Genomic DNA, 25851 nt, shown 5'->3' with positions numbered 1-25851 from the left:
TGCACCATTTTGTGGTGAAAATAAAATTGCCTGTGGTTCGTTGTCTGGAACAGCAGGGCTTTTCCTGCCCACATGTGCCTACATATCTTGCCTCTGACCATTCTTACTGCTGCTATTTCCTGTTGCAAAAGATAAAGTCAAGCTTCAGATTCCAGTTGCCCATTGTGGTTTGCCAGAGTTCTGTGGAGCACTCAGCTGGGGAATTGGATTCTGCTGCAGAAGTAACAAAGGACTGGCTTTGTAACTGGGATGCCAGATCCCACATGACCATCTTAAGAAATGGAATGGGGGGCAAGCACTATGAAACACTTCTGTGATAGCTTTTTGTGAACAGCAGAGACTGCAAGGAAGTTCAGAAGAGATTAATTGAAAGACAAGTCTGTTTTGTCTCTTTGTGGGTTGTTTCTGTTGGTTGGTTTGGTGGTGTGGTTTTTTTTCTTTAGGTGATCTGCTTCCGTATGCAACTTAGGAATTGGCCATAAAGGAAAATTCTCCCCTCATTTAGACACCAAAGGTGGTGTGGTGGCTGGTTGGGCCAGTGAGCATTGCACGAAGTGTTGAATCAAACCACTCTGTGAAAGTCCCCATAACTGACCCAGATTTTTCACAGGAGGTCTGAAGGATGAGCAGAAAAAGCTGGTGGCAACATTCATCAAGGCATGTGGGTTTCTGCTGTCCATCTGTGGCAGAAGAGCATGTATGATATCACCTGGTATATTTTGCTTACTGCTTCCCAGTAGTATCTCTCCTATAAAAGTATAATAAAACAAAGCCCTCCTTGTGGACAACTCCAAATGGAAGTTCAGTGAGTTGAGCAGTCCTCTCTCTATGCTTTCTGTGTTCCAAACTCATTTCATACTCTCCAGGACACTGCTGACATGGGGTATATACTATGAAACAGCATCTGCGTGGCCTTCTCTTGACTTGATTGCCCAGCAGAAACAGAACAATAAGTGCAAATAATGCACAGCCACAGTGGGCTCAATTGGGCTCAGCTGAGAGGATTAACACCTTCCAAGTCTCATGAAGCCAACATGGCATTTTATATATAGCAACATTTCTTGAACGGAGCTACCATCGTCTTGCCCTGCGTGGAGCCCTTGGAGCTGCCTCACTCTGGGGAGGGAGGAACACAATGGATTGGAGGGGAGGGAATAATGACCTTTGAACATAACAGAGGTTCATCGTTTACAGGAGGTGGGGTTTCCTGCTGACTGTGTGTACTTCTGAACTGCTCTTTATTGCCTTTGATATCACTTGTGAAAGATGATAGTAATATTGCTGTTCACTTTCATTTTATGCAGCCTGTTCTAAACTGCAAATCCACTTTTATGCAGACCAGGAGAGAGAAAAATGCTTTTGTTAATGAAGTGGCACTCTCTTTGTTCCAGTTTCCCTGGCTGTGCTCCTTACCTTGGCTGCTATGTGTGCTTGGCTCTCTCGAGTCATTATTCTCTATGGCAGTGGTGATGCAGGACAACCAGATGGTATCCAAACTCTGGTCTAGAGGGCTTTACCCCTCTTGGCTGGGCCACCCTAGTAACTGAAGTCAAGGAAGCTCTATTGTGCACTGAGGAATGTGGTGGGAAGCTGCTGTGCCCTTCCCAGCACCCTCAGTGTTGCCATGAAGGAGCCAGAGGAGCGAAGCTCAACTTCTTAAAGAAGATTTCTCCATCTTCCCACAAAGCCTGACACTGCACCACAAGTGTCATACCCACAGAGCTTGTCTAAGTGTCTTTCTGTCCCATTCCATGTCAGATCAATTTTAAATGTAAGTTCCAGTGCTGTGGGATATTGCCTAATCAGATTAGAGTGCACGTACCAAGTATCTTTACTGCTGTATCTCCAGTTCTTGATTGTTGTATGGAAGCCATAGTATTTTAAGTACTACTGTATATGAAGACTGTGGATTGGAGGTTAAAGGCTACTTCTATTGTAATATTTTTATTATTATTATCTCTTAGGTTTGGAGAACATTATTTTTCAAAGCGTGGAATGACATCACATCAGTGATATCCAGTGATAGGACAAGGGGCAGTGGGTGCAAACTGGAGCATAGGAGGTTCCATGTGAATATCAGGAAGAACTTCTTTCCTGTGAGAGTGACAGAGCCCTGGGACAGGCTGCCCAGAGAGGCTGTGGAGTCTCCTTCACTGGAGACATTCAAAACCCACCTGGACACGTTCCTGTGTGATGTGCTCTGGGTGACCCTGCCTGGCAGGAGGGTTGGACTGGATGATCTTTCCAGGTCCCTTCCAACCCCTAGGATTCTGTGATTCTGTGGAAAAACAAAACAAAACAAAACAACCCTACTCTTGAGTCCAGGGAATGAAAGCATTGTTTCATTATCTGATGCTGTATCACCATATATGCACAAATGTCCATGCACTGACACCACTGCCAGTCACATCTCCTGTGTAGAATAATGGCAGCAGCAGTGGTAGGGCAGGACAGATGGAAATTGGTCAGTCCCCACCTCCATCTCTCAAAAGGACCCTCTTCTCAGCCTTTGGGCTTGCTGCTGCCTGAAGCTGCAGAACAGCTGTAGTGTGTGTCATGGGTGTCCACCAGAGGCTGGGCTGTACGATGAAGAAAAGCACATCTCCATGTGTGATGGCTTCAGCTGGTGCTTGCAACCTCACTGAGTGTTAGAAGCACCAGGCTGCCTGCCAGGCTTCCTCATCCCAGTCATAGCCACGTGCACACGTGCTGGGGGCTCTTGCGAAGTTTCAGCATTATGGCAATATTGAAGCAGCCCTGGGCATGTTCCTCCAGGCAGACTCACAAAATTCCGGGTTCTTTGCTTTATTCATGATGATTTCCTAGCTCACCCTCTGGTCTGCCTCTATCATGGACTCCTGCATGGGACTGAATTGTTCCCTTGATTCAAGCGAGGCTTTGATGCCTCCCCAAGAGCTCTTGGGAACCTGACCAGCAAGTGCAGGCTCTGTGCCCAGCCTCATCAGCAGAGGTGGTTTGTGGGTTCCAGGGTTGAAGCTGTGTTCCTGTTGCCTTGGTTCTTCAGTTCTGAGGTTCAGTGAATCTCCTTTCCTGGTGTGCCAGCTGCAAGGAGCAGGTTCTCCCTCCTTGGGAGCCAAACAAGATACACATACATATCTCCCTATGGTTTATTTGGGGCTTTCTATGTTGTTTTGGGTTTCCTTTTCCACTCATTCTCAACACACTCGGCTTCTTCCAGTACTTTGGAAGCTCCTGCTGATGAGAAAGCACAGCACCGCTGTAGATTGCAGCAACACTGACTGGTACAGGAGGACCCTGATGATCCTTTACATCCTGCCGCCTGCGCTGGCTGAAAAGAAAAGCTTCCAGTTCTGTCCCGTCATCAGCAGAGGGTGCTGGCAAACTGCTCACCGGCCCGCACAGCTTGGAGCTCCGCGGGGTGGGGCGGGCACAGGGCCAGCCTGCTCCTCCAGCCCCCAAGGCAGCCCCCTTTTGCGGACTCGACTTCCCGAAAGGCTCAGACTTGGGGCTAGAGGCGGAAACGATGCTCAGTGGTGCACGGAACGGGACAGGCTTACACTGAGACACGGGACGATTGAATCTGCAGATTTATCACGGGGAGATACCTGGACACGGCTGGACTCGTGGGGACGTGACAGGACATGGGTGGAGTTTCCCTCATTCAGTCCCATCCTGAAGTGGAAGAGGGAGGAAGGTTACAAGCATGACCCTTGTTTCTCTCCTCACCTCAGGATACCTTCAGCTGAGGCTCCTCCAGCTGCCAATGGAACCTTTGTGGGTTTTTTTTAATCGTTGGATGTGGCCTTATGAGAAGTCAAAGAACTTACTGTTTATAGCAGAGTCTTTACATGTGTGTTTGGGTTTTTTTTGCATTTCTTTTAACATGATTTACAATTAGAAGTGAATTGCAAGTCATCTCAAATCTTCCTTTGCACAAATCTGTAAATAAAATTATTGTTGATCTTGGAACGTGACCGACGTTGCCATGAGGTGTAGCTTCATTCTGGCAAGGGCTTCGTTTGCTGCAGCCCCTGGTTTGAGGACTGGTGACTGGCATATGGCAAAATGAGTCACTGGGAGGAACTGGACAGCAAACTGATCATGAATGGCTGCACAGCAGACGTGCAGGGGACACCAGCTCACTCTGTCTCTTCCAGCTGGAGCTGTGGAAGTTTGCAGGAGTCCCATGTGCTTCAAAGCTGACTGAAATAGCCCAGGTCATCTTTCATCATGCATATTTGCTTCCTTCGTTTTTCCTTTCTTTAGGCTTTAGAAAACAGAGCTCCAGAAATGGTGTTTGAAACAGTGCAGGAACAGAGCCTGCAGCAGGAAACAGAAACTGGGGAGGGGTTCTTGGGGCCCATTGTCTTACAGTGCTTATCATTACACTTAGTGAAGCATTTATCTTATATTATCAGCCAATTATAACCACGTGTAAAACTTGACATTATTACCCAGGATTAAGTCTTGTTGCTTGACTTGGCTTATTGTTTAATCCCTTTGGGAGTCTTTCAGAGAAAGGTGTTTCAGATAAGTGCACACCACCTTTGAAGTTCACTATTAAAGGTGACAAGGGCTGTTTCTTGACAGCCACAACTTGTTAAAAAAAAAAAAAAAAAAAGGAACTTTACAGTCATGGAAGAGATTCACTGCCCAGGTTCTGGGCTGTTATAGGTAACTATTTACTGGGCTGTTAAATGAAAATCTCACTTGAGTGAGAGTCCTCATTTGAGTCCTCTTTAATGTTTGTACTTCTAAAATCTGGGCTTTACGGTCCGTACAAGTCAGCGCTGCAGTTTGGGGTTATTTTGTTTCTGTAAACTCAGAAGAGACCTGTAGGGGGGGAAAAAAAGGAGTATCTGTGGTTTGGAGATGGTTTGGGGTGTCTATGCTAGTTGTGCCCAGCTTCCTACTGAGTCAGTAAGACCAAATGCCACGGGCAGAGCCAAGCCCTTGGTGCGACGGCCGCGTCGCGAAGCTGTCGAGGCCCCCGGTGAGGGTAGGAGCTGGGGCTGCCCGAGGTGCTCCTGAAGCAGAGCTGAGTGCTGTGCTCTCCCGTCCTGCAGGTGGGCCCAGCAGGCAGCGTGGGGCTGCAGCCTAACTCCTCCCGGCCTCCTGGGGAGCTCTGGGGTGTTTCCTGCCGACGCCGTCCCTGCCCGCCCGGGTCCCGCGAGCCGCAAAGCTGCTGTCCACGTGGACCGGGGCTGAGATCTCCCGTCCGGCTGCTGCCAGAGCCTCGCCAGCCAAGCCCAGAGACATGGCCACCAACGGGACCAAGGTGGCCGACGGACAGATCTCCACCGAGGTGGACGCTTCCATCACCAACGACAAGCCGAAAACCTTGGTAGTAAAAGTGCAGAAGAAGAAGACGGACCTTCCAGACCGAGACACCTGGAAAGGAAAATTTGACTTTCTTATGTCCTGTGTAGGTTATGCCATTGGCTTAGGGAACGTGTGGAGATTTCCATACCTCTGTGGCAAGAATGGTGGAGGTACGTTGGCTGCTCCGTTCCTACAGCCTCTCATCCGTTGGTATGTTAGGATTCACTGTTAAAGTTATCAGTACAACAGACCTTGGTTTAATAGCTTTTTCATCTGCACAGGAGGTTTTTTGGAGTTTGGGGTGGATTTTTTGTTTTTTCAGTTTTTTTACTTGTCCAGGAGGGTTGGAGCCATTTTGGAGAGCAGTGATTTGCTTTGAGGTCTGACCTGGGAGCTGAGTCTCACTTCTAGTTGGCAGGTGCTCTTAAAAGACCATAAGGAATTAGAGAAGAACTAAAGCACATTGCCCTCTAACCCCTCAGAGCCCTCCCTTTAGGACTGAGTGTTGGAGGGGCTTGCACACAGCTTGTAACCCTGCCTCTGAGCCTACCATAAAGGGCTAACTTCAGCTGGAAAGCAGCCAGTGCTGGTTCAAGCCTTTCTGCCATCTGCATGCTCCTGTGATAGATAAGGGCAGCAAAATACACAGTCTTTGGGGTTTTAGCTTTTTACTTGAACAGAAAATACTTAAATTACAATTATATATATATATATATTCCCCCCCCCCCATTTTTACTTCTTGAAATACTGGTTCAGAAGGGTACACGTGCTTTCCACTAGCTCCTTTGAAAAGTCATCCTTGAGAGGAAAAAAAGATGGGTTTCTTTTCATATAGTATAGGGTTGGAAACAGTGGAAACTCAGTTGTGTTTTTCCCCAGTGTAACAGACTTCATTTCTTTTTAGGTGCATTTCTCATTCCCTATTTCCTTACTTTAATTTTTGCTGGAGTGCCACTGTTTCTTCTGGAGTGTTCCCTTGGTCAGTATACATCTATAGGAGGCCTTGGAGTGTGGAAGCTTGCTCCAATGTTCAAAGGTATGAATTTTGATTACTTTCCATTTGTTTCCAAGGTGCAGAAGTTGCACAAGGTGACAGGGCAGGGGTGTTTCTTTATGCCTTCATATTTTTATTAAACCATAACTTTCTACAGAATTTTCTGAGGTGTAGCTGACAATTTTGAAACGTGCTGGGCATTAAATTCATTTCCCATTAAAAACAGCCAGAGTTCAGGCATTAGAGACTCAACAAACTTATTTTCAAAACCTTTTATTTTTTGTTAGGAACATCTAAAGACTGTTCAAAATAGCACATTAAATCTAGCAGCAGTTGTCTGAGCATGTGTGGAACTCTGTTGAAAGCAATTTGGTAAACATTGTTTCTGTTTGAGGTCACAGAGGTTCATATCTCGTGTTGACCTTTATTGAAATTCAACAGCAAGACACTTCAAAGATGGCAATTTCGTGCTGCATTGCTGAAAACCAGCTCACTCAAGACTTAGACTTTTAGGTAGTTTGAGGTTTCTCGTTGCTAGAACCTCAAGGTTTTTATCTAGATTGTACATAGACCTCAGTCTGTGCTTTTCACCCTGTAATCACAAATACTTTGACACTTAGGAGCTCCTCAATTGGCTTCTGGACCAGCAGAGGAGCACTTTACACATTGAGTTAGAAATTACTTCACAGAGCAAGGCTGACAATTAGCACAGGGTGAGACAAAAGGTCATTTAGGGGATATTTTAGTAGGAAACTTTGTACTGGGAAAACCCAGAGAGCTGAAAATGTTTCTCACAGGTGATTTTTTTTTTTTAAACTTTGCTGGAGTTACTGTTGGTAGGGGGCACAATGCAAGGTACAGTCCTTGCTTTGCATGATACTGACTATTTTGAGCACGTCCTCCTGTTTAGTGTCACGTGGCAACTGTCAACAGGCTGAACATTTTAAAATAACCCTGAGGTCTCCGTGTGGAATAGCAGAGCAGGCATTCCCATTTTGGAACCCCTGACATTCCTTTAGTAGTCTGAGATGACACGACAGCATTATCCTAAGCATCAACACTTTGATCAGTATATTAAGCCCCTACCTGGGCTTTTAGCTCATACTGCATCTGTGTGCATCTGCCAGAAGTTTCTGTGGGACTGGTGAGAATGAGCTGATTTAGCTCTTTTCCCTAGAAGCAAAAAACCCCTGTACAATCTCAGCAGCAGATGTGGCTGCTTACTGCAGCACACAGAGAACTGGACCCTCAGACTAAATGTCTGGATGACTGAACTATCACCCAAATTAATGACCTTGCTATAATGGTGCTTCTAAAATTTGAGCTCAGCTTCTACAAATTTTGGTCAATGGAATCTGCCCCATATGTTGCATTTGTCTTTCTGAACTCAGCTGAAGGCATCACCAGAAGTTCCCATCTTTTGTATCTTTTTGTTTTCTCTACAGGTGTGGGATTAGCTGCTGCTGTCCTTTCCTTTTGGCTAAATATTTACTACATTGTAATTATTTCGTGGGCCCTATACTACCTGTATAATTCCTTTACAACTGTAAGTGTCTGTGTTGGGTGGGAGCTTGGAATTCTTTGTTGAATGTAAAGCAATGGGATATACAGATTAATCCATCTCACTGTAGAGCTGTGAGTTTAACACAAAATGCATGGAAATCAGGATAAGCCATTTATTGCTGAAGGAAAACTATTTGGTAAAAATCCCATTTTATTTTATTTTCTATACATGAAATATAGAATAGAAAACAATGAGGAAAATACTCCGTTCCAGGAATGTAGTGAGGAGAGGTAATAACAGGTTATTTTTGAGCCATGGGTTTCTCTTCCTTACCAATTTGTTTACATTTCCTCATTTTCATCCTCAGAGCCTCAACTCTTTCCCCTGTGCCCTTTTAGTTTCACCTACTACTCCTACAGGCTTCTCTGCCCTGCTCCCCTGCCAGGCCCCTTCAGACTCCTGGTCCTGGCAGTGCAGCCAAGAGGAGCAGCAGTTGCCTTTGAGCCCATAGGCCAGTCATTCCCCTGAGAAGAATTCCAATGTGTGACTGGTTTCTCTTCCTCAGTAGCAGCCACACTGAAATGTTAGTTGTTGGAGAAGTAGTATCATTGCAATGTGGTTTAAGAGTGGAGGAGTTTATTAAAGAAATCTCCCATGGAATGGAAGGTCTGTGATTTGATTAGCTTTGAACTTCCATTCATTGTTGATCTTTTCCCTTTGTTTTCTTTCCTTTTAACTTTATTTTTAGATGCTTTTTTTTCCCCCCTCGAGGATGATTCATCAGCTGAGTAGGGCTTGTCTGGTTGTGGGTTTTGGCCATCTGAGAAAGCATTCTTACATAAGTCTTGATAATTAATGCATTATTGTTCAATTGCTGTCTCTTCTACAAATGTTGTTCATGCCGGCTTGTTCTCAGCTTTAAAGAACTGTCTCTTGACAAAATGTGCATTAATTACTGTCTGGGAGTGACATGATAATTTATTTTTTTGTTCTTCTCTGAGTAGTTACTGATGTGAAAGGTCAGTCATAGTCTGGAAGGGGTGCACTGGCCCATATTAGATGAATATTGACTGCTAATTCCCTTGAAGCCTCTTATCCTTGTATGTGAAACATGCAGCACCCTGATTTAACACGTTATGTGAGAGGATTTCCCAAGACTGGCCATCAGAAGAATATCTGAGTTGTATCTAAATGAGATTCATTCCAACGTACATCACCTGGAAACAGGTTCTGCTTCTCAGGGCTTCTGAAAGAGAATTGAATGTAATGGACACACATGGAAGATGCATGTAGGAAATGCAGAGTTTACATTTTTCAAATTGTCCTCTGACCTGAGGGGAAAATGGAAATCTGTGACCAGGAACCATCACACCTTCGTTACCTCTAGTGCAACAAGGGGTAACAGGACCTCCAAGAGGTCCTGTCTACTGCCCTAGTTCCCTGTAGCATGCTCAATATGCTCCCGCTTGCTGAGAGGCACGTGGAAGCATTTGGGCTGATATATTAAAGAAAGGAGGAAGTATTTTCACATCTGATTCACCCAGTTGAGATGAAGTTAAATAACTTGGGTGGCAAACGTGCACTCTAGGGAGATCAGGGCACTGCACAACTCAAAATATATGTGTTCTCCACTCATCTGTCATTTCTGGTAAAGAGATACCTGAGGTGATGCTTCCTTCAGAGGTGTTTGACTGTTCAGGCTTCTCTCTCTCTCTCTCACACAGACACTTCCTTGGAAACACTGTGAGAACCCCTGGAACACCGACCGCTGCTTCTCCAACTACACCTTGGCCAACACCACCAACATGACCAGTGCCGTGGTCGAATTCTGGGAGTAAGCTGCTAATTTTTCTCTCTTGTCATTCCTGTGCATGTGCAAAGATCAGCTTGGTATCATCCATGTGCTGCCTCCTGAAGCAGCTGACAAACACCCTGTCCTGTTGGCTTGTTCCAGACGCAACATGCACCAAATGACTGATGGGTTGGAGAAGCCGGGGCAAATCCGGTGGCCACTGGCCATTACTCTAGCAATTGCCTGGATTCTGGTGTACTTCTGTATCTGGAAGGGGGTAGGCTGGACTGGAAAGGTGAGATTAAAAAGTGCTGCAAATACATTTCCATTAAAAATGCCCATTTTGCTCAAATATTCTGAGAATCCTTGAGGTAAGAGGCACTGGGGATAGTTTTGCTGCAATAGCTCTGCGAAGTATTTAATTTCTATCTGTCTTAAACTGATGCAGCTCCGTGTTTTTGCAAGAGCTGGCTCCTCTGTAGCTGGCTCTGACCACTGTCCTGGATGGTATGTTCACTTGTAGACTTCTTGGCATTGCCAGGGATAAAATTGCCTGAAAATATGACTGCTTGTTCCTGGGATGAACACTCTAGCTAGCTGGGATAGCAGCAAGGTGAGGATGCAGTGTTTTGGCTCCAGTGAGTGGCCTGCAGTTACTGCACAGCTCTTGCTGGGCTCAGATGTGGAAGTGTTGAAGCTGTGTTGCATGTAAGAGTTGGTCCCCCCTTTCCTCATGCCACATGAGAGCCAGAAGTGGTCCTTACCACAGGCACACTTCCAGGCTGTGCTTCTTGGAGTCTGGCTGGTTTCCAGGTGCAAAATACAAATCACGAATGAATGAAAGGAAATGGTATTGTTGGCAGACCTTTCTACAGGAATGAAAGGGCAACAGCATCTGGCACTGGCACATACCTCTCCCAGAAATGGCAGGAAGGAAACATAGAGAAATCAAAAGCCACAGCCATGAGGCCTGGTGGCAACTGAAGGCTTGGCTTACAAGACCTCAGGCCTGGTCTAGAGGAATAGGACATTTTCACACTGAAAGAACGAACTCTTCACTTTTGACAAGGTAGTTGTAACTGTGACCCACTTCAAGCTGCAGGTTGAATATGGCCTGATGGAGCTCAGACCAAACCATTTCCTTTCTCCTGCTGGTAAAGAAGGTGGCAAGAGAGAGGTGACTGTTTCTTTGGGGTCTGACTTCACAGTGTCTTTTTAATTTAAAAAATAAGTGCCTTTTAGAAAGAGAGTGGGATCCTGCAGGGCACTCACATCATAACACAGGTGAGGAGAGAGTGTTAACAATACAAAAGGAAGGTCTGAGAGTAGGAAAATAATCTGACAGGTGGTGTTTTACAAGCAGGATAGGCGTGCTAGAACCTTGTGCTTTAGGGTATCTTGTTGAATTAAAAAAAAAAATATATATATATAGAAAAGCATGAGTCCCTCATGCAAAAACATCCTAGTCGACTAAATTCCACCTTCAGGAACATCAGCAGCAGCCACCTGCCTTGTGGACATGGTGTTTGGGGAACACCCCTGCAGTAGGCACTCCCCTTTCCTCCCTAAGCTCTTCCATTGAGAAAGGCTGCAGTTTTAAAGATCAGCCTCAGTTCCTGCTGCAGTATTTTTAGGGAACAAATATTTTCTGAAGTGTTAATAAACACAGATAATTCTTCCTTCCACACTTAAAATGCCTTGTTTCTTCACATCAGGTGGTATATTTCTCTGCTACTTACCCCTATGTTATGCTGCTCATCTTGTTCTTCCGTGGTGTCACACTGCCTGGAGCAAAGGAAGGCATTTTGTTCTATATAACTCCCAACTTCAGTAAACTTTCAGACTCTGAGGTAAATATTCAATCTTGTAATCAAAAGTTTCAGTACTAACTGTTAACCTTTCAGACATATGACCTGCTCCTCAAGTGCAGAAACAGATTTTTATAAAAACTTATTTCCTGCCATCAGGTTTGGCTGGATGCTGCCACACAGATTTTCTTCTCCTATGGTTTGGGTCTTGGTTCACTGATTGCCCTGGGAAGTTACAACCCTTTCCACAATAATGTTTACAGGTAAGCACATAACTGCACATATTACAGTGGCACTTTCCTGTCTCAGCTGGAGCTGGATTCTGTCTTTCTGGGCTCTCTGTCATTGAAATAAGGTGTAGGCTTGGATTTTGAATATTGAATGTTCTATATAACTAGGACTGAGATGCATGACTCTATTTGTAGTAATGGGAGAGGCAGCATGACTTGTCCAGCATGAAGTTGAACCCAAACTGTGAAATCCTCAATCATTAAACCTTTCTGCAGGAAAAGGGGTAATACACTGATCAGCAGTAGCATTGCTTTACCTGCTGCTTAAAGCACCTTCCCTTTATTTCAGGGACTCCATCATAGTGTGCTGCATAAACTCATGCACAAGCATGTTTGCTGGCTTCGTCATCTTCTCCATTGTTGGATTCATGGCTAATGTCACAAAGAGGCCTATTGCAGATGTTGCAGCATCAGGTATCCAATATACTTTTCTCCAAGTGGTTCAGTGGCATCAGTTGGCTTTTGTTTGTACCTTGTATCCAGCTGTTTCATGTACTTGTCCAGAATCCCTCCCCCAAAACATTCCTCAGCTCCTGTCATGCCAGTCACCCTATGGATGGCAGGAGGGTGAGCATTGTTCCCAGCCTCCCAGGGCAGCACCAGCAAAAGCATTTCATGTGGAGCAGACTTGCCTGCCTGCCTGCCCAGGTCCCTCAGACCCCAGGGGGGACTGGCAGGGACCCATCTTGGGCTGCAGTGGATCCTCATGGCTGCTACTGACAGGGGTGGCAGCACAGTTTGCTGCTTCAGTGCTTGGCTGTGACACCAGATTGTGAGCTTCCTGCTATGGGAGTTCTTAAAAGCAACTGGAAGGAGGAATGATGGTCATGATGCTTCTGGAGCCTGTGTGCTCAAGTTCAGTTAGGTTTATACATTCATTCCTTTTACTATTCCTTGGTGTTATGCCCTTGGAAGCAGATCCACCTCCCACCTCTTCAGATCTGTCAGCCAGTTTTATGGGAGCCTTTATTAGGAAAGTCACTTGGGGCTGTAAGATATCCAAGGAGGAATTCTGCTGTTCTTTGCAGTTCCTTGTCTGTCTTCCAGATGAAAAAGCTTAAAGCAGCAGAGCAGATGGGTGCCCTAACCCAGCTGGGGTACCAGACACTCACTTACACTTCTGGCCACAGGGAGGGATCTGATAACTGAAAGCTTGATTGGCAGTCACTGGTGGACAAAATGTGTCTTATTACACTAGCAAACAGACCCCATTGATGAAATATTCCCCTAGTTAGAAAAGCACAGAATTTAAGCCCCCAAAATAATCTTCAATAAACTACACAGACAAAGAAATTATCAAAACAATGACGAGGGCATCCAGGACTGTCACAAAATGCTCTGGGAAGTCAGTGGTGTGTGAAAAGAGCTGCTTGGATTTATCTATTCGATACAGACATAACTATATACAGACTCCACCTGCAACCAAACCAATATTTTTATATCATATTAAGTTCCTAAGTATATTTCAAGGTACCAAGGAGAATAGACTTTTTCAAAGATGTATACAACCTCCTGTGGCCAGTAACTGCAAAGGGTATTTGGCAATTTGAACTTTGAATTGAGGCTTCTGTTTCTCCTGGCAGGCTCAGAAACTGATGCTTTATTTTAGCTCCACAAGACATGTTGTTTTGCCATCTTTTACACAGCAGTAGCTGCCTTCTAGAGGAATGTGCAACAGAGTAAAATTAATAACATATTTATCTTATTTTGCTTTTAGTGCTGCTGTTTGAAGGCATTCCAATCATACCTGCTCTTGCTAGCAAATAATTGTTGCAAAATTGCATTTACTTTGACAATTCCAGTGTCTAATGCCAGCACTGGCTTCAATGGGTGGAAAGGTGTCTGTGTCCAACCAGTTGTCACAGACAGACTGGGTGAGGTACACTGAGGTTATTGCTGGGATTACTGACTTGGCTACAGGTTTCCCTCTTAACCTGACATCAGGTGGTTTCCAGCCAGGCTATGACAACAAAAAGAGCTCCTCCTTTTTTAGTAAGAATTTATATTCCCCTTCCAATGCTGTTCTCCCACCAGCAGTAAGTCAGAAGACAAATGAACAGGTTTGCCTCTCGACAGCTACATAATTTATTAAAAAATGTGTATTTAAAGAGAGTTAATGGAATAGCAAATGGGACTATTGTAAATGGTACAAAATATCTTCTCCATTTCTGAGCTGTCTTTGTTTCCCTTCTGAACTCCTGGGTGCAAAGCAGAAGATGACAGCTGCCAATAGCTACTCGAGAGGGAGAGAAAGCTGAGCAGCACCTGAAGATGTAACCCTAACCAAGGAGAACTGTCCCTGTCTTTGCTATCCAGAGGTGTCTCTCAGGAGCAGCTTCTGAGCTGCAGCCAGTATTTTCCTTGGTTGGTTGGTTTGGAGGGGTTTTTTGGGGTTTCTGTTTGGTTGGTTCATTTTAAAAGCAAGGTACTTCTTGGTCAGTGACCACTGCTGAAGCTGAAATCCCTGGTCAGATGCTGCATCCATGGCTGAATCATTCAATCAACCTAAAACCTGTGCATCAACAGGAGCAAATAATCACAGCGCCCAATCAACCACATTGACATTTTCTCTCCTGTTTCTCCTACCAGGCCCTGGACTGGCATTTCTAGCTTATCCAGAAGCAGTGACACAGTTGCCAATTTCTCCTTTGTGGGCAATACTGTTCTTCTCCATGTTGCTTATGCTCGGAATTGACAGTCAGGTAACAGTGGTGTAAAAACTCATTACAAAGACACATTTTCTGCAGCTGTGTGGTACATCCTGCTCTGCCAGCTGGTACTGGTGCAGAATGAGTTCTGGAATAATCAGAGGAATAATAGGAGAGGAAAAACTAAGAGGTTCAAGGAGTCTGGGATGGTCAAAAAATTCTATTAAGACACTTTTTCATGAACTGCTAGAAGTAAATACAAAATGTTCAGAAAATTTGTTCTACAAACAAAAGGAACCTTCTTTGAAATCTTAACCATTCAACCACAATATTAAAAAAATACCTTTGCAATACTCATAGCAGAGGAGACACTGGGATACTCTTTACAAGGTGTAGGTGCCATGAGTATTTCTGAAAGGCAACTCCAGAACTTTCCACATGGAGCAAAGTGATGCAGCACACATTTCATTTTCAGCATATGAATGGCAGGAGCAAATTCAGGAGGCAGCAGCACACAGGACAAGCATTTTACATGCTGGAAAGGACCATGTCCAACAGAGGCATTCATTACTCAGTAACAATTTTAACATACTGAAGAGAGCACCCTGTCCTGTTTTGCAAACCATCCTTTGAGGACTTTATCAGGGAAGTCCCTTCTGCCTGCTGAAATGTTTGGTCATCTGTAGGTGAGCAGTGACAGGCAGATGTGTTCCTCTCCTGGCAGTCAGTGCAGTTGCCAAGCCAGCACCTCAGCCATTAGCACAGTCTTCACAGCACATGAAGGAACATGGGAATTACCAGCCCAGTACTGCACTAGTCTTTCACTAGAGAAAAATCCATCATTTTCTATAAATCCAAGTTGACTTCAGCCTCTCAACCAAAATATAAGAAGACAAGAGGGCATTTTATGCTGCAACTTGAAAGGATGCTGAAAATGTGTGTTTGCTCTTTCTTTGTTTTTTCAGTAAGCTTCAGGCTTGACATTAAAACCTATTGCTCAATCTGGGGGGAAACTACTTTGAAATTAATTGGGTCAAAAATATTCTTGAAAGAACTTGTCTCTAGGCAACTAACAACTGAGGAAGGTAGTCTGATATTATTAAAAAGAATATATGTCTACAGGCTGTCGTGCTTTCTACATTTTCTATCAGTGAAACATTTCATATGCTATAATTTATAGGGACTGCAGCTGTTGGTAAAATTCTGATGGTGCTGCTGGAAATTAATACAAATGTACACACCTCCTGATTTTCAATATTTCAGCCATCATAATGACAACATTTATTTTGAAAATATACATAGAGTAAAAATCTGAAGGATGGCCATGCTTGGCAGACCACATCCTCAGCAGGAATCTTACCTTTGCATTGACTTTTCAGGAGATAAAAACATTTTGATTCATAACATATGGGAATCAATCTTGTGTCCTTAAGCTTCACTGAAGCACTGATATGATCACACTTTTTGTGTCTATTGGCTTTCATGTACGTGAGTCAATCACAGAAAGAAGTGTAAATTTTTGAAGGGTCTAGAGGTCAAAGCCTTCAGCTGTAGGTGTCTTGCCTTCTATCACAAGAAAGAGCATTTTGTCTTCTTCATAAGGCACATGCCACAGTTGGTAATTTGGAGTTGTGTTTTCCTAGCTGGAGATCTTTTTGCACGAATGTTTTGAGACAGAAATGAGTACATTCAGCAGCACTGCTTCCTCTGAAGCCAAGGGCGTTATCATTTCTCATGTAATGGATGCAGCCTTAGGCCAGTGATGAGTAGCACTGAACACCCCCCCCCGCCCCTACACGCAGCCCTGCTGCTGGGGTGCATTGCTTTGTGTCCTGTTTCTGCCTCTGCTTGCAGTTCTGCACTGTGGAAGGCTTCATCACAGCTCTGGTGGATGAATTTCCCAAGCTCCTGCGCAACCGGAGAGAGCTCTTCATCGCCGTCGTGTGCATTGTCTCCTACGTGATAGGGCTGTCCAACATCACTCAGGTGTGGGCTCCAGGAGAATGGCACCTTGTGTCTGACACAGCATCATTGCCCCCCTTTCCTTGCCCCAGCCAATGCAACCCACTGAAGTGGCAGGGACCTGCCACCAACACTTCCTAAAGATGGCAGGCAGTAGGCTTTAGAAGCGCCTGTAGGCTGTGGGTACAGTTTGTCCTACTTCATGGTTCAGGTGACAAGAAAAGGCCAATGGAATCCTGGGGTGCAGCAGGGTGAGAGAGGTCCTTCTCCCCCTCTACTCTGCCCTGGTGAGGCCACAGCTGGAGAACTGGGACCTGTTCTGGGCTCCCCAGTTCAAGAGAGACAGGGAACTGCTGGAGAGAATCCACAGGAGGGCAACAAAGATGACTGGGGGACTGGAGCATCTCTCTTATGCAGAAAGGCTGTGAGAGCTGGGGCTGTTCAGCCTGGAGAAGAGAAGGCTGAGGGGAGATTTAATAATGCCTGTAAATATCTAAAGGGTGGGTGATCCTGCTTTAGCAGGGGAGATGGACTGGATGATCTCTAGAGGTCCCTTCTAACCCTGACAATTCCGTGAAAAGACACATCCCTGCAGTCTGTCTTGCAGCTCAGCAGTGGCAGCTGGGGATGCTCTCCAGTGCTTCCAGTCACCTACTAAATTGCAAACTGTTTCAGGGAAATTATGATCTCAAAGGCCTTTTCCAATCTGAACGATTCTATGATTCTATGATATGATTGACTTATTGAACAAAATGGAGTAAAGACAAATCAGTTAATTGAATTCCAGCTGTAATCTAATTTTTGTCAGGATTGACCTCAAATGTTTTAAGACTTTATCTTGTTAATTAATTTACATTAACATGTCCCTACCCTATTCACCACTGTTGGTTTGTAGCTTGTGTTTTAATCTGTCTGGACATTGGAGTCCTTATTATTTATTTGAACACTTTCTTCTTCTGTGTTTTAGGGTGGAATCTATGTGTTTAAGCTTTTTGACTACTACTCTGCCAGTGGAATGAGTCTCTTGTTCCTTGTGTTCTTTGAGTGCATCTCTATATCCTGGTGCTATGGTAAAAAACCATGTTTTTATTTTTTCCATAAGTTTTGTACATTCTGTGGATGCTTCACTGATTTGGTCTTTTGTGTTTGCTGATGCTGAGGGTGGAACTGAAATGGGCCTTGGTTTATATCCATGGAATTCCACTGGGGACTCAAAGTTGGCTTGTGGAAGATACTCCTGCCTCATTAAAACGCTCTATGGATAAGTCATTAGATGCCAAGTGTCAGGAATACTAAACAGGTGACATCTCCATCATTTTCCCCCCTTGGAAGCCTGGATCTTCAGAGGTGTGAGGCACTGCTGTTCACAGCATAACAACGTGGGTCTTCTGGCCATAGTCATGTTTCCTTTCCAGAAGTGACTCTGGCACTCTGGGATCTTGCAGCAGGAGCCAGGCTCATTGGTCAGTTGTATTTTGCATAATTGCCCTAAAATATCCAGAAGTCTGGACTGACAAACTCTGGGTTTAAAGATTAATGAGTATATATTGTGTTCTTCCCAGAGTATTTGTGCATGTGACCTTAGCTCTGTGTTAGTGAGTCCAGGGACCTAATCCCATGATTGCTAAAGCACTTCAGTTTATATTGCAAAACTGATGCAGAGTGAGGTAACGGGAGTCTTTTATTGGGCTTAGGGGGATGGAACAGCATTTCATAGGGCAGAGACACTGCATATGGATCCAGCAAGTGGGAATGGACAAACCACCAGCCCAATAATGAAGAAATCAAAAGACGAAGTTATAGACAGTATGATAGACGTACCCCTTAGAAGATGCCGGGGTGCTGTTAGGTACCAGCAACAGCAGAAGGGCTCCTCTTGGATGTTCCATGCAGCTCTGCCAGGCTGTGCTGTGCATCCAGCCACTCTGGGTGAAGCTGGGGAATGCCAGGATGGATTCATTTTTTAATTTAGTTTGCAAAATATCATTCTAAATCTCTCATTCTAATAATACTTGCAGTTGAAATTAACCAAGGGTGATTTACTGCATCTGACCTTCAAATGTAGAGACTTCCTCAGCCTTTGCATGGGAATAAGCTTGCTGATTGCTAATTAATTAATTAAGGTGTGGAAGAATGAGAATAAGTGATTCTTGGTACTTCTGAGTTTGGACATTTCTTTCCCATTCAGAGAGGTAAAAAGTTATGCTGGGATCTGTACAGAGTTTCCAAATAATACCTCATCATTTATGAGAGTGTCTCTCAAAGTCACTGAGCTTTCAGTTGCATTGGTGGTGTGATGTGTTCCTGTGCTGTTTCTTATTTCTCTGTTTAGGTGTTAACAGATTTTATGACAACATCCAGGAGATGGTGGGATACAGACCCTGCATCTGGTGGAAACTCTGCTGGTCATTTTTCACTCCTATCATTGTGGCAGTAAGGAACAAACTTTCACTGTGTGATTCTGAGGATGTAAAGGAGGTGGCCTGTGTCCTACAGCCCTGTCACTTCCCCCCCCACAGGGTCACTCTGACCTCATCCCTTTTTTAAGGATTTGGACAATTCCATCAAAGACAATAAGGAAAACCCAGGGTCATTAAAGGAAGCCTTTGCCCTAAGAAAAGAAGCCTTGTGCAATTTCAAGACTTCTATTAATCCTCAGGAAAGGGTAACTAGCCAAAAGTGTGATTGGCAGAGATGGGAAACTGTAAGCAACAGATTTTGACCATTTCTTGTATTCTGACATAAAATGTAGGAATCTCTCTATGGTCTGAATTTCCATATACACAAAAATGCCCATATTTTGTGACCAGAGTTCCTTCACAGGCACCGTTCTGGTAACAGACTGGGTTTATAAACTGATGGTCTTCTCTCATGGGAGTCCTTCTGGATACATTGCCCAGTTTATACTATATTGCTGTTGTTTTTTCTGGCAGACCTTGCAAGGACTTTGTGCACTGGAAACCACATCACAGTCTATTCCAGATTCCAAGCTTTATCCAGTGAAGCCCATACAGCACATTTTGAAATAATAAGCAGATAAATGTAAATTTACTACACATAATGTAGGCAGCCCAGGTGGAATATAAAAACTGTTATGAAGTAGACACCATCAGACATGGCACAAGGATTCTCCCTCACTGATATTCCCATCTAGGCAGCCACAGCAAAGCAAACTAAGGGCAGAAATGTGTTTATATTGAGGGTTCCTTGATTCATCTCTACCCAGATGAAGGCAGCTTTCATTTTTCTGAAAAAATCAAGTCTTCAGGAAGGTATAAAAAATGCATTTTGTTTATTTTAGTGGTACAGTAGGAAGTTGACTGACATTGTATGTACTCACCAGCTTTCTCCTGTCTTGTGAAGTCTTTAACAGAATTTGTTGTCCAGTGCCCATTTGGAGGTGGTGGTGATGGTTCCAATAAAATCTGCCTCTCTGCATTCTCCTCTCTGGGAATACACTCTGCACAAGGCCTGAACCTGGGATCAGAATGGGCTGACTTCTTGGCTGGTTCAGTGTAGCAGGTTTCCCTGACAGAGGCTGGTTTAGAGATTGGAAACAAGCCAGGATAGGAGTCTTCCTTGGGAAATTAAAGGAAAAAAAGACCACGTTTGCAGGCCACCTGTTTGAAAACAGCCCAAAAGCAGCCCACAGGTGCTGCTGCTCAATAGTGCAGTGCTCATGTGTGTGTAGGAATTATTCCCCAGGACCCCCATCCTTCCCAATAGCCCCCTCCCCTCTGAGTTTGTGCAGGTTGTCTGAGGATTCTACCAGTATCAGTGGATTCCTTATGCCAGCCTACCTGCTTATCTAAGATGCAGGTTATGTATGGGAAAATACAGTCTTCACATTAAAATAAAAGAATATTTTTGGTAAGAAGCTTCTTGGGAAACTATCACCTCATTTCTTGTTACTGAAAAATTCAAAGTGGTTTTTGAATGTCCTAATTTCTGTTACACAGGCAGATCTGTAGCCACTTCCTGAAGGGCAGGGTCCATCCTGACTGCCCTCATCTTCCATCAGGAGTGTGCTCAGAGGATCTGAACAGCAGCAAAGCCTCTGGGCCAAGCACTCTCAGGTGCTGATATGAGAGGTCAGGGCAGAGCCAGGCTCTACAGAACATTTCTTACCCAGAGCCTTTAGGAATCTGTTGCTGACCAGCACAGTAGAGCTGTGCTGATACTGTATCATTATTCCAATAAGAAAGTTACTGGAGACAAACAAAAAGCTTCAGTTTCAGAACTGGGCTGACATTTGCCTGTTTCCTGCAGCCTCCCTCTGGAGAACTGACCTGCAGCCCCACCTACAAGCCAGTGCCCATCACCAGGGACCAAAGGAACCCTGTTCTCCTGGCCTGGATGCTAAGCAGGCCTGAGGGCCAAGTCAATCCAGAGAAGCTTGAAGACAGGACACTCTAGAAATCTCATCCAAATCTTCTCTTCTGCTGTATTTTGCAGGGGGTGTTTCTCTTCAGTGCTGTCCAAATGACTCCGCTCACGATGGGAAGTTACGTTTTCCCGAAGTGGGGCCAAGGGGTTGGCTGGTTCATGGCTTTGTCTTCCATGGTGCTGATTCCAGGCTACATGGCATATATGTTTCTAACCCTGAAAGGCTCCTTAAAACAGGTAAGTCTCTCTTGTACCTGGCTGATTCCATGATTCACATGATTCCATCTTGTGAGCCCTGTGCACGCTGACAGAAGGTGGCTGGGCAGTTGGTTTCCACTCTCTGTGTCCTGTGGTCTCCCTTGCTTAGCCCAGTTCTTTTGCATTGAGCTGAAAACATCAAACTGATTCTGTACCACCTGGTGTTCAACATCATTCACTGCATTAAATGTGGTCCTTATCTCTGGGCTTTGACAGTTCCAGACACTTTGCATCCCAGCTCTTTACACCTAGAAAACAAAGTAGCAGTTTACAAAATATGTGAATTTGTCCTTATTAACATAAGATGTACTGTCCATGTCTCAAGGCAAGGGATGCTCTAAGGAACTGGAATCAAACTCCTTGGACTAAACCTGCCTAACTCCTGATTTCCAAGAGTCTGCTCAGTCACTCTGTTTAGTGTCACAGGTTTGGGCTCCTGTTCTGCATTACACCCGTTCTAAGTTACAACTGCTGCCTTCTGAGAGAAAATACATCTAAAATCTCTATTTTATTATTATGCTGCTCTTCCCTTTAGTCTTTATTTAAGGGCTTTCTGTGACCAGTTACTTCATGAAGAACATCGGAGGCCCTTTTTTCACTGCTCTGTGAAGCTGACCCCTCTCTGATTCCTTATTCCATTTGCTAAAAGGGGATGACACTTCCCACATGAGAGAAGCCTTGTATGGTGTGAAATGTTACCGAGGTTATTGCTCAAGACCCTGCTTAGTAACCACATACAGTTGCCATATTTAATTTTCTTTAATCTGGGTGCATCCTCAGTTTTCCCTCTCCAGCCAACGACCTCATTCTGTGCATAACAGACAGTTCTTCAGCACAAGTATTGAAACCTCTCTGTCCTCTGTGGTTGTGGGAACCAAGGATTGTCAGAATGAGTTTGCCAGAGTTTCTCCAATACTCTAAAACCAGCTGACAGAGCCATCTTTGCAAAGGGACAGATGATCCCAAGCAGAATTGACGGGTAATGCCTCATGAATTGCTCAGATCTTGATCCAAATATTTGTCTTCAGCAATTTTTCAAAAACTCAGTGATGCTTCAAAGAAGTCTACCAAAAAATTATGTTGTTTTTTTTTCCCCTGCTTGTTCTTAGTTCCTACATTTTGAGTATCTTTCTGTCACAGTTTAAGACAGGATTGGCAATTTAACAAATGAAAAAAATGAAAATGAATCAGTAAAGGGGCAATTGGCTTCATCCTGGCTCACATCAGGGCACTTTCCCTTGGTCTTATGGAAACATTTACGTGCAAATGGAGAATCATTGCTCTGAAATACAGCTGCTTCTTGGGCAGAGGTGTATTAGACCACAGCAGAAGTTCCTCATCTCAGACCTGCTGTGGATTAAGGTCTCATTTTTTTAAAGCACTGAGAGATGATCATGAGATAACAAGAGGAGCCTACACTACTCCTAGGCTTTGAGAATCAAAACTGGGCTCTCTCTCTTGATACCAATGTGAGCTTGGCAGGTCAGCTTCATCAATGGAGAACACAAAGGACAAGAAAAGACCAACTAGAAATAAAACCATCTTAAATCCAAGTCTACCTTACCTGTTGTATCCTTGGAGGTAGAAACTCCCAGAAGCTGCAGGTGACACCCTCTAGTCCCTTCTGCTCCCTGGGGAGGCCACAATCACATCTGAGGTCCAGTCATGAGCCCCTGCTGCCCCCCACAAACTTGCTGGCTCTGTGCTTGCCCCGTGGGGTTCCAGCAGGGTCTCCCCTACCTCAGGCTGCACCCTCCCCTGCTCTCCCTTGGTGTGCTCAGTCATTAATGCCTGATGCACCCACCAGCTGGCACGTGGCCCTTCAGCTCCTCCTGTCCTGTTCAGGACACAGCTGGAACTGGTAGTAAAGGTGACTTACTGCCCTTTTGGTTCCTAGGGAAGCAGACAGAATTTTTCCTTTTAGCTCTTGACAGAAGTGTTGAGGATTGCCTTTAAAAAAAAAAACCCACAACAAACAAGGTTAGAAACAGTATTTTGACTGCCTCACGTTTACTTTGTTCTTTAAACAGCGCATCCAAGTCATGATTCAGCCAAGTGAAGACATCACTCATCCTGAAAACGGGCCAGACCAGGCCCAACAGAGCAACTCTGCAAACAAAGAAGCCTACATCTAAACTTCTGTGTGGGGAAAGTACCAATACTGCTCCAGAAAAAAAAAACAAAACACAAAAAACAACAAACAAAACAACACAACAAAAAAATACGGTTGAATATGACCACAAATTTATGTCTGAGAATATAATGACCTACCTCTAGTGGCAAAAAAAAAAAAAAAAAGGAAAAAAAAAAAGAAAAGAAAAGAGAAAAAAAATAAGAGAAAAAAAAGAAAACAGGTCATCTCCACCCTGAGGGAATGGCCGTGGGTATGACCCAACCACTGCGTGAGCTCGGATGTTTGACAGTGTTTTGTGTTCTCTGGCAATCCACAGACTGTTAATGTTTTTATCCTTTCACAATAATCATAGTTGCATATCTTGGAATTTGTAAATTGATGTGCCAAGACCTTTTTAATCTACCTTTTAGCACGACGATTTCAAGTTTTGTGCTGCTGATTTTTAGTAGTTTATCACTATTTCTTACCACTGAATCCCAAGACTGTTATTTCTGACTTTGCAGGAGTAAAATTAAGTTTGGAATTGTTTTGTACAAAAGAATGAAGTATTTTGTAAACAAGTGATTTCCAGTGGGGGAAAAAAAAAAGTCTGCCCTTCCAATTTGCCCCAGTCGAGGCCATTTGAGGAGGAAGAGACTTCCCTCCAATTAACAGCAGACACAACATTCACAAACATTCCCAGAGCAAATGAAGCTCTGCAGCAATTTGTGGCAATACGGCACGGGGTGGCTGTGAACACAACCTGTACTTTTTGCCTTTCAGGATAATTTTCAAACAAGATCATCAATATCTTTTAAAAAATGCAGATGCTATTTCTTACAAAAAAGAACATATCTTTGTGAATCAATGGTAGGTGAGTCACAGAGGTTAGAGGCAAATCTATCACTTCTAAGTTCCTTAAGCGAAGTGAGCAGTGATATCCAGGAGCTCTTAAAGATTCCCAGGAGTAAAAGAAATACAAAGTATTTGGAATTCAAGCTCAGAGGATTTGAGCTCTTCTTACGCTGTAATTATTTGACTATTATTGCATTGCCACCAAAATAGAAACCAAAACAATGGCTGGAAGGTTGAAGCTTATCCTTGTAGTTCTGATCTAGGCTTTAAGCCACAACTGGTTTTCTTTAACCTGTTAAGGGACTTCACCAGGTTCTAATAAGCAAATTACAAAAATTTGGATCATTCGCACTTTGAAAACAGTTTTATTGGCCTATGATTGGTGGTGATGAAGGCACGAGGGAAAGCTATTTCAATCCTACAGAAAAAAAAAAAAAATCTCTCTCCACTCAGCTCAGTCTGCATTTGCCACACAGCTAGAAAGCCCCTCAGCTCCTGGCAGTGTTTCCTGTGTGGCAGATGCAGAGGTTTGCCCTGGCTGGCACCTCTCCTTTGGCAGCTACACGACAGGCACCAAGGATTCTGGAAAAATGCAGAAGTTGATGTTTGATTGTAAATGACTGTGACAGAACTGTGCAATGAAACATGCTTTTCAGCAACTTCTTGTGCAACGTACAATGTTAGATAGCACAATTTATGTAGAACTACTATGTGAAAAACATGTTAACTGTGAATGTTGGGTTTTTTTGTTGTTTTGTTTTTTTTTTTTTGTCTGAAGGTGACAAACATGTTCTTGCAATAAGGTATTATTCTCAGAATGTCAAGCACATTATTGTAGAAATAATATATATATATTATACACCTGTATTTCAAACTACATCCTAAATCTCAGAGTATGTTTGGTAGATTCTAAACTGTTTCATACACAGACCAACTGTAAAATATTATGGGATCTAAGCTACATCCTAAAAGGTTATAGCTGAAATGCAAAAGTCCTGTAACTCTTTGGGATTTAGAGGCCAACCCTACATCCCCCACACACATCACACATGATCCATCTGCATTTTAATTGTGAATTTCATTAGACTAAGGATAAAAATTCCAACTTTCTTGTTTAACGTAACCAAGTCCCATGTTGTTCTAAGAAAAATGCAGTATTTAATGTTTGATTGTAAACACTTATGACAGATGTTTGACAGACCTGCTCTCTAGCAAAAAGCTGTACAAACGTATCATATAGCACAAGATAGTGTTGTAGAACTACTGTGTGTAAACTGTGAATAGCTGTATCTTTTTTGTAGTACTTGCCCTAAAAAAAAGAAAAAGATTATTGTATGATCATATATGCTTTTTGCAATAAGGAAATATCTGAACACCAAGCAAATCTATCTCTATATAAAAATATATATGTAATATATACATATTCAAAAATATATACAGAGCCTGTTTAAAAGAGTACAGTATTATTTAGTAAATTGCAACCTGTTCTATGGACCAAATGTAAAATATTTATAAATTAAGATGCATTTTAAATGTCTATAAATGGTGTCATAATTAAAGCACGATTGTTATGTAAGTTTCCAAGAGTTTAGAGGAAAAAGAATAAAGGTTATATTATACATTAAATTCAGGATTTTCCAGTCTTTCCTTGGACAAAACTGTGTGTTCTTTCCTGTGGAGTGAGTTAAATGTTTCATATATTTATGTAGCTAAAAAATACATCCTTTCTGTATCAAAACCCTGTATCACACTTGTGGTGCCTGCTGCTGGTTCAGGCTTGGGAGGTGCAGCTGTTACCCAGGAAGCTCAGAGGTGCCAGTGACCAGCCCTGCCTGGCATCCTGCTGCTGGAATACTGCAGTGGGAAGACGGCAGGTCAGGGCCTCGGAGCAGCCCTGCAGGAAAGCCTGGATTTTACTGTAAACATCCCTGGGGTCT

General features: G+C 43.7%; 1 protein-coding gene across 1 annotated transcript in view; it reads left to right on the top strand.

Annotated features, from left to right (window-relative positions):
• The window catches only part of SLC6A1 (solute carrier family 6 member 1), a 57497-nt gene extending 34061 nt beyond the window's left edge, over positions 1 to 23436 (top strand). Inside the window, exons 2-15 of the mRNA XM_051627794.1 lie at positions 5049 to 5474; positions 6209 to 6340; positions 7744 to 7844; positions 9527 to 9636; positions 9757 to 9889; positions 11310 to 11444; positions 11562 to 11665; positions 11982 to 12106; positions 14282 to 14394; positions 16195 to 16326; positions 17270 to 17372; positions 18635 to 18735; positions 20758 to 20925; positions 22977 to 23436. Of these exons, the coding sequence (XP_051483754.1) occupies positions 5240 to 5474; positions 6209 to 6340; positions 7744 to 7844; positions 9527 to 9636; positions 9757 to 9889; positions 11310 to 11444; positions 11562 to 11665; positions 11982 to 12106; positions 14282 to 14394; positions 16195 to 16326; positions 17270 to 17372; positions 18635 to 18735; positions 20758 to 20925; positions 22977 to 23081 (1797 nt within the window). The 5' untranslated portion in view covers positions 5049 to 5239 and the 3' untranslated portion in view covers positions 23082 to 23436. The remainder of the gene's footprint in view (positions 1 to 5048; positions 5475 to 6208; positions 6341 to 7743; positions 7845 to 9526; positions 9637 to 9756; positions 9890 to 11309; positions 11445 to 11561; positions 11666 to 11981; positions 12107 to 14281; positions 14395 to 16194; positions 16327 to 17269; positions 17373 to 18634; positions 18736 to 20757; positions 20926 to 22976) is intronic.
• The last annotated feature ends 2415 nt before the right edge of the window (positions 23437 to 25851 follow it).

This window comes from Apus apus, chromosome 9 (assembly GCF_020740795.1).
Source record: "Apus apus isolate bApuApu2 chromosome 9, bApuApu2.pri.cur, whole genome shotgun sequence".
NCBI lineage: Eukaryota > Metazoa > Chordata > Aves > Apodiformes > Apodidae > Apus > Apus apus.
The sequence above is the reverse complement of the archived record's forward strand: the minus strand, read 5'-3'. Positions and strand labels throughout refer to the sequence as shown.